This window comes from Rhinatrema bivittatum, chromosome 1 (genome assembly GCF_901001135.1).
Source record: "Rhinatrema bivittatum chromosome 1, aRhiBiv1.1, whole genome shotgun sequence".
Classification (NCBI taxonomy): Eukaryota; Metazoa; Chordata; class Amphibia; order Gymnophiona; family Rhinatrematidae; genus Rhinatrema; species Rhinatrema bivittatum.
In genome coordinates this window covers 291,493,540-291,507,513 of record NC_042615.1, presented here as the reverse complement: position 1 = coordinate 291,507,513, position 13,974 = coordinate 291,493,540, and the positions used below count along the sequence as shown (strand labels likewise).

Sequence of the window (13,974 nt, the reverse complement as noted above, 5' to 3'; positions counted from 1 at the left end):
CCCCAGCCAGGGGGCTGTGAACACTGCCTTTACAGCATGCTCAGCTGGGAAACAAAAGACCCAACTCAGAAATCAAACCAAGGACCCTCCTTCCACATGGCACAGCAATGCTACTGCATACTTACTGCATTTCACAGGAAACCTCTGGAAGACTTTTTACACTGTGTAGAGACACTGCAGGGCTATTTCAATTTTTTTATGGTAAATTCATACAAAGAATCAACCTTACTTATTTTTATTTATTATAACGTATACACCGCTTTGTTCATACTAAATGCTCGGAGTGATTTACAGTGGTCCCTAATAAAAAAAATCTGCCTACAGATCCAAAACTCTCAAATTATACAAGTTTCAGATGAACCGACTCACAATAATTCCTTCCAAATCTATCAAGTACACACAGCTTATCCATAGTTGGTCCAATAACAATACAGGATCAAACTTAAATCTCAAACCTATACATTACTCTTGTTTACAATGATAATTGTGCAAATAAAATAATCGCCATGGGGGGATGACAATTTTCACAAAGCCCATGTAATTGTAAGCTACAATGGGTGCTTTTAACACACGCACCTCACACTATTTTTCAAAGAAAAGCCACCCCCCTTATTTCTGTTTGACACTTTTGACGTGGAAAGCATGTGCACTGAAAGTGTTTTTGTAATTTGCGCCATTTGTGAGAGCAGCAGGAAAAAGGGGATTTTCTTATTCACGCCGCCTTTTATTCTCAATGGACAGAACCATCTGGACCTCGCTTCCACATTTCTTCAGTGCTCTGGCATTTGCCAGGAATTTCTTCTTTTTATGACCCATGACTATTTACATCCGTGACAATCAAAATTTTCTTCCCTTCTCACAGTGCAGGTGGCCATTCTTGACCTTTTCAGGATTTTTAATAATTGAGGATCTCTCTAGATATGATTAATCTGTGGCCTTGGATATTATATTATTGCTGATGGTATGGGATGGTATTCTCTGTGCTCTTTCAGTCTTAAAGTCCTTCATAAACTGAATTTCCAGTAGTTTTGACAAAAAGGACTCCATACGTTTCACTGGAGTATCTTCCATTCCCTCTGGAATTCTCAAAATTCTCATATTGCTTCTCATACTCCTATTATTTGCATCTTCCTAGTCCCTTTTCAGTTCCCCAATGATTTTGACTTTCTCCTTGAGCAGTGTCACTGTTCTCCAACAAAGTTGTCCCTTTGTTCAATTCATCCACTCTCTTTGGAAATAAATAGAATTTATTGTGCAGGGAAGTCACCTCCATTTTTAATGTCTTTTTTGGTGCCCTTATTCTCTGTCTTTAATACCTTCAGGGACTGCAGCTCCTTTATAATTATGGTATGGGAGGGCTCACATTCACTCTCAGTGCCAGCAGCCATTTTCTGTGACGATGGAGGATCCTGTCTGGACTATTTGGCAGCATGAACTTCACAAACGCCACTTCAACTTTGCCCAATTTACAACTGGCCCTAACAGCTAACTTTTAGGATACATATTTGTGAAAGACAGCAATTTTACCTGCATAATTTCAGATTTTTGTTTTTTCCTCAAACCTGTCACACACTTACCAGCGCCTCCTTACCGCTTGTGTCGTAATACATTTTTTAAAAAATTACAATACAGGTAAATGGGTCTAGGGCTTGCTGATATAAGTATCTCTGTTCCAAACTTAAGGGGAAGCATATTAAGCATTTTCACCAGAAACATTCAATTGGACAAAGTATATTTGGTCCTCAGTATTCAAAAAATAACTTGCTGATTTGTTACCTATGAAACCGTGCAATGAAAGAATCCTTGAAAAATGGTCTCTTCACCCTTTAGTTTGTATTAAGTAGATGCCCTTTCATTGATTTTCAGGGTATAGTAAATCTAATTTAAGCCTTGGCTTTTTAAGAAAAGTCTATTCCCAATAAAAATTTTGCAGACCTGATTTATGGAGAGTTTTCTTCCATGTTGTGCCTTTAGTGAGACAGTTTCTTGAAAATGGAAGCCGCGGTTTCTCCTCTTGCTGCCACAGACAGCTAAATAGGCTGAAGTATATTCAGAGTCACCAGTGCTGCTGTAAACTGGTGGCTGGGAAGCAGTGGAGGGCCCCAGCTGTTGTTTTCAAGCAGTTGTTTGGTCAGAAATGCAGATTTTAATATCATAAAAAGTAGTATTATTTTGGCAAATGGCATACAGGCATAATGGCCTTACAGACCTCCCCGCTCTGAAATTCAATTTAAATTGACCAGTAAAATAACTAAAAAAAAAAAACAAACTGAAACCGTACAGAGAAGATTGTAATTCTTTGATCTGGCATAGTTTATTTTAGGTAAAGTGCTGGACTGTACTAGCCTACAGTGCCGCTGTTAAACTGATCACATGGTAAAGCAGCTATGTCATGAATTAAGAATCTGAAATAACCCAGTGTCAAGTCGAACCTAGGGACCACTACTTTCATCCTCCCTCTTACTGTCTCTCTCTCTAACCAGGGGGCAGCTCCTCCACCACAAGCATTTTCATTTAGCTTAGTTGTTTCTCTCTGACTCCTATGTGTTTGCTATGATAACTGCATTTCAGGATGCAAAGCATCACGTTAACAGGCAGTGGACCACTAGCAATGGAGCGATTTAATGGTATGACTCACCTTCCTCATCAGACACGTCCAGGACTTCTGTCATCGTCTCGGGGACATTCAGTTTGTGTTTCTCTGTCACAGTCTGAAGAGACAAAAAACGTCAATCTCCAGGTGAGAAACAACACATACAAGGAGGAGCGAAGGAAGAAACTGCATTAATCAAGACATTTTCCATCACAGCGGCCAGGCAGGCGTGTTTTATAAGCACATTTTCTCTCTGCTGGTCTCTCACAGCTCAGTCCTTCACTGCACAAACTCAGCTCTGCCCTTCTGCTAGAGAGAAAAAGAATCATTTCCTCTGATGAAACTGAACACGGGAAAGTTAAAACCATCCGTGCACTGATTTTATTTTTTTTGGAATCTTCAGTATTGATATCAATAGATACAGGCAACTCCAATGAATGCACTTCCAAAACACTCCTCAAATGGATTAACTAATAATGTCTTGGGAAACGCCTTACAAACGTTTATGAGCCATATGGAAATTATTCTAATCTCAAGCAGATGGGTGGGTCATAACTGACGTTATGAGCTTTGTAGTGCTAAATATTTTCATAATGGAAAGATGATGTACAGTATTTAGATAAAAAGTTCAGCATCTCTTTCTTTTACTGCTCTGACATGTCATTTTTCAATGCTGTTATCCTATTCCATATGTCAGTGGTATTTCATTTCCAATCCTCAGAAAGGGCAGGGGTTTGCAGGATATCCCTAACAAATATGCATGGCAGATTTGCATACTGTGAAGGCAGTGTGCATGCATATCTATCTCATGCATATTCATTAGAGATGTCCTGAAAACCTGACCCGTTTGTGGCCCTCAAGGACCAAAGTGACTACCACTGCCATATGTCTGCTGCCTTTCTGAGCCCTGAGCTAAAAGTAAGGTTGGTCGCCATAATTTGGCTCACTAGTACAAAAACATCACTGCAGACTACAGGTTTCAGGTTTACTATACACACAGCCCCTTGAACCACCCAGTTACACTAGTACCTAAAGCCAGCCTTTTGAAAGGGACTCGGCTGTTAAAATTCAAATTAAATTCAGGAGCTGCAGTACTCCTACTGTGCTATGTATATCAGTAAGAAATGTAAGGATGTGTTTTTAGGTACTTAAGAGCTGACCTTTCATAATGTTTCCTATACTCTTCACAAAAGCTAGCCAGAAAAGACAGGTTTCAAAAGGCTAAAATTATTATTATTACTCTAATAGTGTCACGCATATGGAAAAAAAACTGCTCTGAATTTGACTATGTGCAGTATCATTTCAGTCAACCCAATTATACTTGGTCTCTGAACAACAAGTAGCAAGAGGCAAAAAAAAAAAAAGAATAAACAAATTGCAGCTGTAGTAAAAAAGCAAGTATTCAGGAGACATTGATATAAATTCCCAAAATATTTGTTGCATTTGAAAAAAGATCTTGTAAATGCATGGAAGTAGAAGCCACCACAGATGCTCCATTTATGCTCTTTACTCCATCCGTAAACACATCCACAACATCAGGCACCCCAATTCATCGCCAGCAGCTCTGATACACATAAAAATCAAGGCTAACATAAGCCTGGGCTAGATCACTATTGTGTTGAAACACCCTGACCTTAACACCACAGTATCTGTCTCTACATCTTTATTCTTTGAGGACAAACAGGATGGCAATCCTCCCACATGGGTGACATCATCAGATGGAGCTCAGTCCGGAACTTTGTCATGAAAGCTTCCAAAAGCCTTGAATATGTTTCACTGAGCATGTGAAGCCCTAGCCACTTCCCTGCATCCCATGCATGCCCTCTCAGTCTCATCTTTTCTACAGAGCCTGCAAGTTGCAGTTCATCTCTTTCTTTCTCATAGCTGCTGCGATGAAAGTTTCTAGAGCTACAGGAGCTGTTCTCACAGGGCCCCATGAATCGTTTTTTTTTTGCCCACTAGTCCTCTAAACAGGTTTTTGTTTTGGGTTTGGTTTACGTTTCTTTATTTTTCTGTCACCGGATGGTGCACCTTTTCTAGTACTCTATGGCAGCTCTGGTTGGTTTTTGTCCAGCTTTCATGTCATTCACCTTGCTTATGTTTTTGTCCGATGTCTCAGCTATAGCATAGATTCCGCCCCTTGTGTGGCCAAATTAGGTCTATTTCAGCCTGTGATAGATGGATGTTTTGCTTGCTCCCTGTGAATCTGTGACCCCAAGAAAACAAACACTCTTCCCGGAAGAAGCTCTTAGAAGCTTTCAGAAGACTGAGATCAACAACTGGAGACTGGCGTCAGATGTACTGACATCGAGAGATCCAGACTGCACAAACCTCTGGCAGTGCATCAATATTGAAGTAGTATTTGATCCCCCACTGACTCCAAACACCAGAAAGCAATAAGATGCATCAACATCGAGTCACTGCATGATGCCAGGAGAAGAGACATTCTGGCAGTGACCATGAATCCCCCCAAATTCACGCCATGCTGATCAGAGCTTTGTGAGGCCTTGAGAAGACTTCTGGATAAGGTTGCTGCTCTGCAGTGTCTTCCAAAGCATGATCAGGCATTGCAGGAAATAAAGCACTTGGTGATAGATCACCTGTGTTGAAATACTATGATGTTACCAAGCCTGTTGTGATACAAAATGATGATAGTAAGAATGGGCTTCGTCGCTGTTTGATGCAAGATGGTCAGCCTGTGGTTTTTGCTTCTAAGGAGCTTACCCAGGTAGAGCAGAATTATGTGCAAATCAAAAAGAAATGTTTGAGCATTGTGTTTGCTTACCAAAGTTTTCATTACCTCTATAGTTGCGATATAATTACAGCATAAACTGACCATAAAACACTGATAGCAATCTTGAAGAAGTCCCTATTGTGTGTGTCCAAGTCTTCAGAGTATGTGGCTTACATTGAGCATGACAATCTAAATGTTGTTTAAAAGCCAGGCCCTGAGATGTACATCAATGATAAACTTAGCAGAACTAGAGCAGAATGGAATTAGCAGCACAGTGCTGGACCTGAACTGTTTGCTGGGTGAAACAGGAAAAAACAGATATTGCATAAATCAATCAAGCAGATTATCTGAGTGCCATGGACCAGAAACTGCATCAGACCATACAACACACCGGAGAAGACGAGACTTTGCAGGCACTGAAGTCTGTGGTCTTGAATGGCTGTCCAGAGAAGGAGGAAGTACCAGCTACCATAAGGGATGATTTCATTCAGGTGTGAAACTAGCATACAAAATGGCATTTATTTATTTGGAATGTATATGCTGCTGATACTGAGGCCCGCAGTGACTCAAGGAACAAGGGCCATTATACCCAAATTGCTGCAATTAGAGATGCTAACATATACTGTACATTTCAGGCACATCAGTGTGGAAGAATGCTACAGGCAGGCATGATATACCCTATACTGACCTAACATGCAAGGTGAGATCAAAGACTTTGTCATCAATTGTTCTACCTGCATTGAATATGTGCACAAGCAGCAAAAGGAAACTATGATATCACATGACATACTACTGCAGCCTTAGCAGATTGTCAGCATGGACTTAGTCACCTTTGTTGGGAAAGGGCTCCCGTTGATAACTGATCACTATTTAGACTGCTGGGAAACTGAACTACTCCCCAGACCTGTCTGAGGAAGTCACAATCAAGTGTTACAAGATACACGTTATGATCAACCAGATCTAGTGATTTTGGATAATGGGCTTCAAGTTCCATACATACAGGAAGATATTAAAAGCCCTATGTATGCCAAAGCCGGGAGGGTACGCGAATATCTTGGGCTAGCACTTGCTGCACAGATTTTAAGAGGCACCTGAGTACGTGCATATCTTACGGTACACACACAAATCGGGAAGTCAAAAAAAGCCATGTAACCACTTACCTCTCAGGCTGGAACTCCAGCAATGCCACTAGGCTGCTCATCCTCCAAATGTGGTGGGAGCAGGACGCCACTCTCGATCAGTGTGGTAGGACGCTGCCAGCCAACTGTGCCAACTCCACCTCGGTCAATGGTCCATGCCCATAACAGATTGCCAAGGCCATGGACCTGGCAGATGTCACAGCTCTGTGGGCCATCCCAGGACTAGCACACAAGTTGTAGAAGCAACAGAATTTCCTTGAGGTGCTGGCAGCCTCCATGGAATGACTCTCTATTGCTAGATTCAGCCACAGCTTTGGCAGCACTGCTGCCACCTCCACCTGTACTGCTGTATCATAGCTGCCGGCTCCACCGTGTTATGCTGGGGACCCTGTGGGTTCCTGAACCAGTGTTATATGCACTTCAAATTACAAGCAGCACTATTCCCAGCTGATGTGGTGAAGACCACATACATCCTCTTCCTCCTGGTTGGCAAGTCTTTGGCTTGGGCATCTTCCATCTGGGAGAATTCAAATCCCCTATCACACGACCTGCAGCAATTTACGGCCATATTCAAAATGGTTTTTGAAGAAAAAGGCTGGTTAGTAACCATGTGATCAGAGCTTCTCCATCTGTGCCCGGGTACCCAGATCCCAGCAGAGTTCATCATCAAGTTCCAGACCCTAGTGACAGAACTTAATCAGCGGGAGGACTGTCTCTGGCACCATTTTCCTGGAGGGCATGCCCCCAAGATCAAAGATGAACTAGCAGGCTGAGACCTCCCTATGACCTTGGAAGGTTGTATTGAACTCATGGGGCAAAATCAACTGGCACCTCCAGCAACGGGTGAGAGAGGTTTGACCAACCCCTAGAGCCATTACGTTGGCTCCCCGGATCCAGCACCAGCTTTCACCACTGGCTCTTGCATCTCCCACACTGCATGATCCGAAGAACCTATACAGCTGGGTTACAGCCGCCTAGCACCCAAGGAGAGACTCTGCAGCAGGCAATTAGGCATTGTGCCTATATCATGCTGCTAAAGGCCACGCAAGGCCCAAAGCCCTCTGAAACCGGGAAACACCAAATCCTAGGGTCTGGTGTGGAGATGCTCCTAGGCTTTACCACTCTTTCTCCCCAACATTTGCTCCTGGTGACCTTAAAAATAGGTCCTCTCAGCTTCCGTACTCAAGCTCTCCTGGACTCAGGATCCAGAGGAAACTTCATTATGAAGGAACTCATGGACAAATTACAAATTCCCATCGTTCACAGGACATCGCCCCTAATAATCTCATCTATCTATGGACATCCCCTTCCTGATCAGTTAACATTGACAACCACACCTCTGACCTTATAGACCAGTCTCCTTCACCAGAAACAGATATATGTCATTGCCAGGGCCATCCATCCCATTGTCCTGGGATCACACTGGTTCCAGAAGCATTGTCCTCAAATTGAGTGGGCCACCCTATAGCTTACCTGATGGGGTCAACGGTACCAGGACACATGTCTGAAGCATGTGGAACCTCCACTCACCTGACCCTGGCTACAACCCTTCCAGGCCTCCTTTTCTAAAAGGAAAGCTGAAATTCTACTGCCCCACCGGTCATATGGCTGTGGGATTGAACTCGTTCTGGACACCAAGCGCCGTCAGGGAAGGGTCTATCTCTTGTCTCTCCCCGAGACTTGAGGAAAGACAGAATACATTTGGGAGAATCTGAATGGGGCTTTATCCGCTCTTCCACCTCCCTGACAGGAGCTGGGTTCTTCTTCGTGGCAAAGAAGGATGGCTCACTCCGGCCATGTATTGATTACCATGGGTTAAACTCCATTACCAAAAGGGACTGCAACCCCTTACCATTAATTTCAGAATTCTTTGACCACCTCCAAGGTACAAGGATATTCACCAAACTGGAACTCAGGGGAGCTAACAACTTGGTCTGAATTGAAGCCAGTATGAGTGGAAAACTGCTTTTAAAACACATGATGGGCATTATGAGTATTTAGTTATGCCCTTAGGCCTGTGTAATGCACCCACAGTCTTCCAAAAAATGGTTAATGAAATTTTTTGAGACTTACTTTATGTCTGTGGTCATGTACCTAGATGACATACTCATCTTCTCTCGGGATCTCAGCACCCATTGTCGGGATATACGTACAGTCCCATAATTCTTGCAAGAAAATACCTTGTTTGTCAAGCTGGAAAAATGTTATTTAAAAAGGGGAAACTACCCTTTCTAGGATACATCATCTCATAGGATGGATTTCATAATGATCCCAAGAAGGTAAAGGCCAACTATAGCTGGCCTCGCCCAGTGGGGCGCCAAGCACTTCAGAGATTTTTGGGATTCACCTACTATTATCACCAATTTATTGTGAATTATTCATCTGTAGCAGCACCCCTTACAACCCTCACCTGAAAGAGTGCCCAACACTAAGGACTGGCCTCCCAAAGCCACAGTACTATTCCAGGAACTCAAGGATGCCTTCTTGGAAAAAACCTTGCCTCCATCATCCGGATCCCGTGCATCCATTTGTCCTTGAAGTGGACGCCTCCATGCTAGGGGTAGGCGCAGCCCTCTAAGTCAACACTCACTTAAAGAAGTCCTTCATGTTCTTCTCAAATAAATTTTCTCTTGCAGAGTGAAATTATGGCATCGGTGACAGGAAACTCTTAGCCATAAAACTGGCTCTTGAAAATTGGCGGCACCTACTTGAGGGAGCTCAACACCGTATCACAATTTATACAGATCACAAGAATCTCAAACACTTTCACCATGCTCAGCAGCTGAATGCAAGACAGGCTCACTGGCCCCTGTTCTTTGCCCGCTTCGACTTCGAACTGTGGTATTGTCTAGATCTCAAGAACTTAAAGGTGGATGCTCTTTCCCGCTCCTTTCAAACTGAGGACATCCAGAGCCTCACAGGCATATCATTGATCCCGCTACAATTCTACTGGCCACCTCTATGACCATCCCTCCAGAGAAGATGGTTGAACTTTCCCATCTACATAAAAAGATATTAAAATGGGCCCATGACTCCCGTGTCGCAGGTCAGTCTGGATGGGCCTAAACCCTTGCACTGCTTCAGCAATATTGCTGGTGGCCTCAAATGCAGCAAGATGTTAAGGCCTATGTTGACTCATGCCCAACCTATGCACAGCAAAAAATGCTGTACAGCTGACCCTGGGGGCTCTAACAGCTGTTGCCAGCTCCCAGGGAGCCCTGGACCTACTTGTCCATGGATTTAATTGTGGACCTCTGCCTCTCAGATTGCATCACTGTGATCTGGGTGGTCATCGATCGATTCTCAAAAATGGCTACCTTTGTGCAGTTTCCAGGCCTATCTTCTGCCTCAGAATTAGTGCGGCTTTTCAGACTCCATATATTTTGTCTCTCAGGCTTCCTCAAGCATATCCTGTCCAACCGAGGGGTGCAATTCACCACAAAGTACTGGCGCTCACTTTTAAAAAATTCGGGATCACTCTGGATTTTAATATGCCATAACACCCTCAAGGAAATGGACAAATTGCACCCTCAAAATCTGCCTCCGTGCTTATGTCAATGAGCGCCAAGAAAATTGGGTCATTCTCTTACCCACGTCAATGTTGCCACTGGGGTCTCACCATTCCAACTAGTCTACGGGAAGCAGCCATTAGCTCCTCTGCCTCTTCTCATGGCATATCTTTACCAGCAGCCCAATTATCTGCCCAGGAGCTTAGAACACAAACAAATGACCTTATACATAAGGCTGCAGATAGAGCCAAAAGAACTGATGTCCACAACAGTGGGTGAGAGGGTGTGACTGAGCACATGGCATATATGATTGAGAGTGCTTTCCATGCATCTGGCTCCCTGCAACATTGGTCCCTTTTCAATACTTCACCAAGTGGGACCCATGACGTATCAGCAAAAGCTGCTACCAACACTGAAGATACACAACACCTTCCATGTGTCCCTGCTTAAACCCTTGATACTAATCTGACCCACTAGGGCACCTCTAGAGCTGCAAGAAATAATCAGCAATGACAATACCATCTATAAAGTTAAAGAAGTCCTAGACTCATGCCGGAGAGGCAAAAAAATGGAGTCTCCTTTCATGGAGAGGAAATGATCCAGAGGAGAACTCATGGGAGCCAGCCTCCAATATCTTGGATCACAACCTATTAAAGGACTTCCATTCTTGCCACCCCAAGAAACCCTAAGCCTCAGGGAGGGGGCTTATGGGGGGTACTGTTGCATTTGATGATCCTTGGGCTCCTCCTTCGAACTGCAACACTTATCTCTCTGACCAGACCCCATGCTGATGCCACCAGGCCGCTTGTTCTCCAAGTGCGGCAGGAGGCTGCCGATTTCAATCAGCTCAGCAGGACACCATAGATTCTGCCAGTCCATGCTTCCCTTTAAAGGGCCAGCAGGAAAACCTAACATATGCCCTTCGATGACATCATTCTTCAGGCCTATAAAAGGCCTCTGCAGATGCTCCTCCAGTGCCTTGGCAACAAGTCTCACTACAGTCTGTGTAGAATGAGTTGCCTCAGTGTTCCCAAGTTCCTGGTCTTATTCGTGTCTTCAGTTCCTGATCTTCTTTGGGTCTTCCATTCCTGGCCTTCGTTCTTGTCTTCAGTTTCTAGTCTTTGTTCTGGTCTTCAGTTTTTGGTCTTCATTCTGGTCTTTGGTTTCTGGTCTTCGTCCTGGTCTTCAGTTCCTGTGGTCCATCAGTGCTCGTGATCAGTCTTCAGTCCTTCTGTGTGCCTTGCCTCCTGTGTTGTTCCTCATCTTCCTGCCCTGCCTTCCCTTGGACAGATACCTGGTATCGACCTCAGCTTGCTTACTGGAGTTCTCTTGAAGGCCACCTGTCACTGACCACTGCTTGTCTACTGCACCTCTCTTCATCACCATCTGCTGCTGACCACTACCTGGCTGTGGCACTTCTCTTGAATGCTGCCTGCCTCTGATCACTGCCTGACTACTGGACTTTTTTTGATTGCCGCCTGCCTCTGACCACTGCCTGACTACTGGACCTCTCTTGATCGCCACCTGCCACTGACCACTGCCTGACTACTGAACCTCTCTTGATCACCAACTACTCTGACCCGTCTGCTTTTCACTTCTCCTATATGCTGATGTCACACACGTATCTTCTCATCATCAGCAGAGGCCCCCACCTAAATCCTGCTAGACCTGGCACCCGAGGGCTCGACCTAAGGGGAACATGGAGCTGGAATAGAGAAGGTACAGAGAAGGACGACCAAAATGATAAAGGGAATGGAACAGCTCCCCCTGAGAAAAGACTAAAGAGGTTAGGACTTTTCAGCTTGGAGAAGAGACGGCTGAGGAGGGATATGATAGAGGTGTTTAAAATAATGAGAGGTCTAGAACGGGTAGATGTGAATCGGTTATTTACTCTTTCAGATAATAGAAAGACTAGGGGGCACTCCATGAAGTTAGCATGTGGCACATTTAAAACTAATCGGAGAAAATTCTTTTTTACTCAATGCACAATTAAACTCTGGAATTTGTTGCCAGAGATGTGGTTAGTGCAGTTAGTATAGCTGTTTTTAAAAAAGGATTGGATAAGTTCTTGGAGGAGAAGCCCATTACATGCTATTAATTAAATAGACTTAGAAAATAGCCACTGCTCTTACTAGCAACGGTAACATGGAATAGACTTAGTTTTGGGGTACTTGCCAGGTTCTTATGGCCTGGACTGACCACTGTTGGAAACAGGATTCTGGGCTTGATGGACCCTTGGTCTGACCCAGCATGGCATATTCTTATGTTCTTAGATGAAGCTCCAGTTGGGCTTTTGCCTCACCTGACTCTGCTAGCTGATGGTGGAAACCTGCAGGGCTCCACCCTTCAGGTTGCACCAACTCCACCTCAGTCCATGATCTACGCCTACAACATTCAGCATGATCTTTTACTTTCTGCTTCTGTTACACTTCCAATGCTGCTTTCCCCTGTTAAGACTCCAATCCTGTTGCTTACGGTTTCCTTTATTGTACCCGTGTACATGTATTTTTAGAACGGCAAGAGAATGATAAGAATTCAGGGGCCTAATGGGGGATGCTATTGATGCCACTGCATCTGAACGCACTCCTCTTTAATTAGCAATAAAGTAAGGAGTCAATTAAAATGCAATTACATATCTGTTTTAAAAATAATCTATGCAGATTTTTTTTGTTCTTAAGAAAAAGACTGCAAATATATTTCTGCTTCAGACAGACTTCACAGTTAAATGCAGCCTAGCAGTGAGCAAACAAACAGAAGGAAAACAGTTTCTTGAGCCTCACAGAGGGCACACAAATGACAGCTTCTCTCAAGCATATGGAAAATATTTTAATCCTTTAGAGGCTATCTTCTCTCCCCCAACCCACACCCTTCCATATATTGTAAAGTACCCTATGTTTGGATTTTACCTGGGAACTAAATAGTGTAGGGACACAAGGATCAAGGGTCTGAGCATCTTTTATGCTTGCTGAATGATTCAACAATGACAAATCTCAGCAGCTCCTGTTCACAATATACTTAAGAAAAGATCATCTGCGTGGATTGCTTAATTATTGGAAAAGGCAGAAAATTAAGAAGAGCTGGTTGCAAGGAGTAAAAGTACAAATAAAAAACAGACAGGCACTGAATGCACACCTTTTCAGACATTTGACGGGAAGGAAGGAGGATAAGAGAGTTATACTGTAATCTCCCAAAGTCTAGCACAACAGCATATCCAATTAGACAACCCTCTTAAAGCATCTGCTAAACATTTTTTGGTCAACACATTTTTTTTTAGTCTCCTTCATAAAACTAAGAGACATTCCTCCTTCACTATGATTCTTCTGAAAGCTTGACTCAGTCTGAATGTTTTTCACCATTCATTAATAAGTCATAATGCACTCTATTTATAACTGCATGGCAGGTCAGTTCTGTCACCTCTTCACTGCATCTCGACAGGGATGCTCTGAGCAACATATAGTACAAAGGCAAAATTCCTCTCCCATTCCTCATGTTCAAAGTTTTAGAGATGTTCCCAAGGACATGCTGAAGGGGACTCTGGAAACCCTTTGTTAAATTTTTTTATTGAAACAAAGAGCATATTAGCTAGGGAAAATTGCTTAGTGACAATCATGATGGCATACTACTGTTTTATTCCCCACAGTGTTTACATCATTCTTAGCTCATAGTACTTGGAAGCAACTATTCCAACCAGCTATACCTACAGATTTATATTAACAGGTACTTCTATACACTACCTAAGGATTTCCATCCATATGGAATAAGTACAAATTTCTATAGTGCATTTAAAAACACTCAGGCACCCAATGCTTTTAAAAAGAATCTCATATTATAAAATAAAAGCTACAAACAAATGTGACAAATTAATTTTCTTTAAAAGTAAACTCATATTTTAGAAATCTCCCCGAGTTCCTAGATCATAATGTCATATCAAAAGAGTTGATTCTTAGAGTTCCACATAATAAACATTCTGGTTAAAAGCAATCAAGCACATCTGATTAA

At 43.2% G+C, this 13,974-nt stretch overlaps 1 protein-coding gene across 1 annotated transcript in view; it reads right to left on the bottom strand.

The window, feature by feature from the left end:
• Positions 1-13,974, bottom strand: part of ANK2 (ankyrin 2) — a 573,506-nt gene that overhangs the window by 219,530 nt on the left and 340,002 nt on the right. Inside the window, 1 exon segment of the mRNA XM_029608082.1 lies at positions 2,639-2,711. Within this exon segment, the coding sequence (XP_029463942.1) occupies positions 2,639-2,711 (73 nt within the window).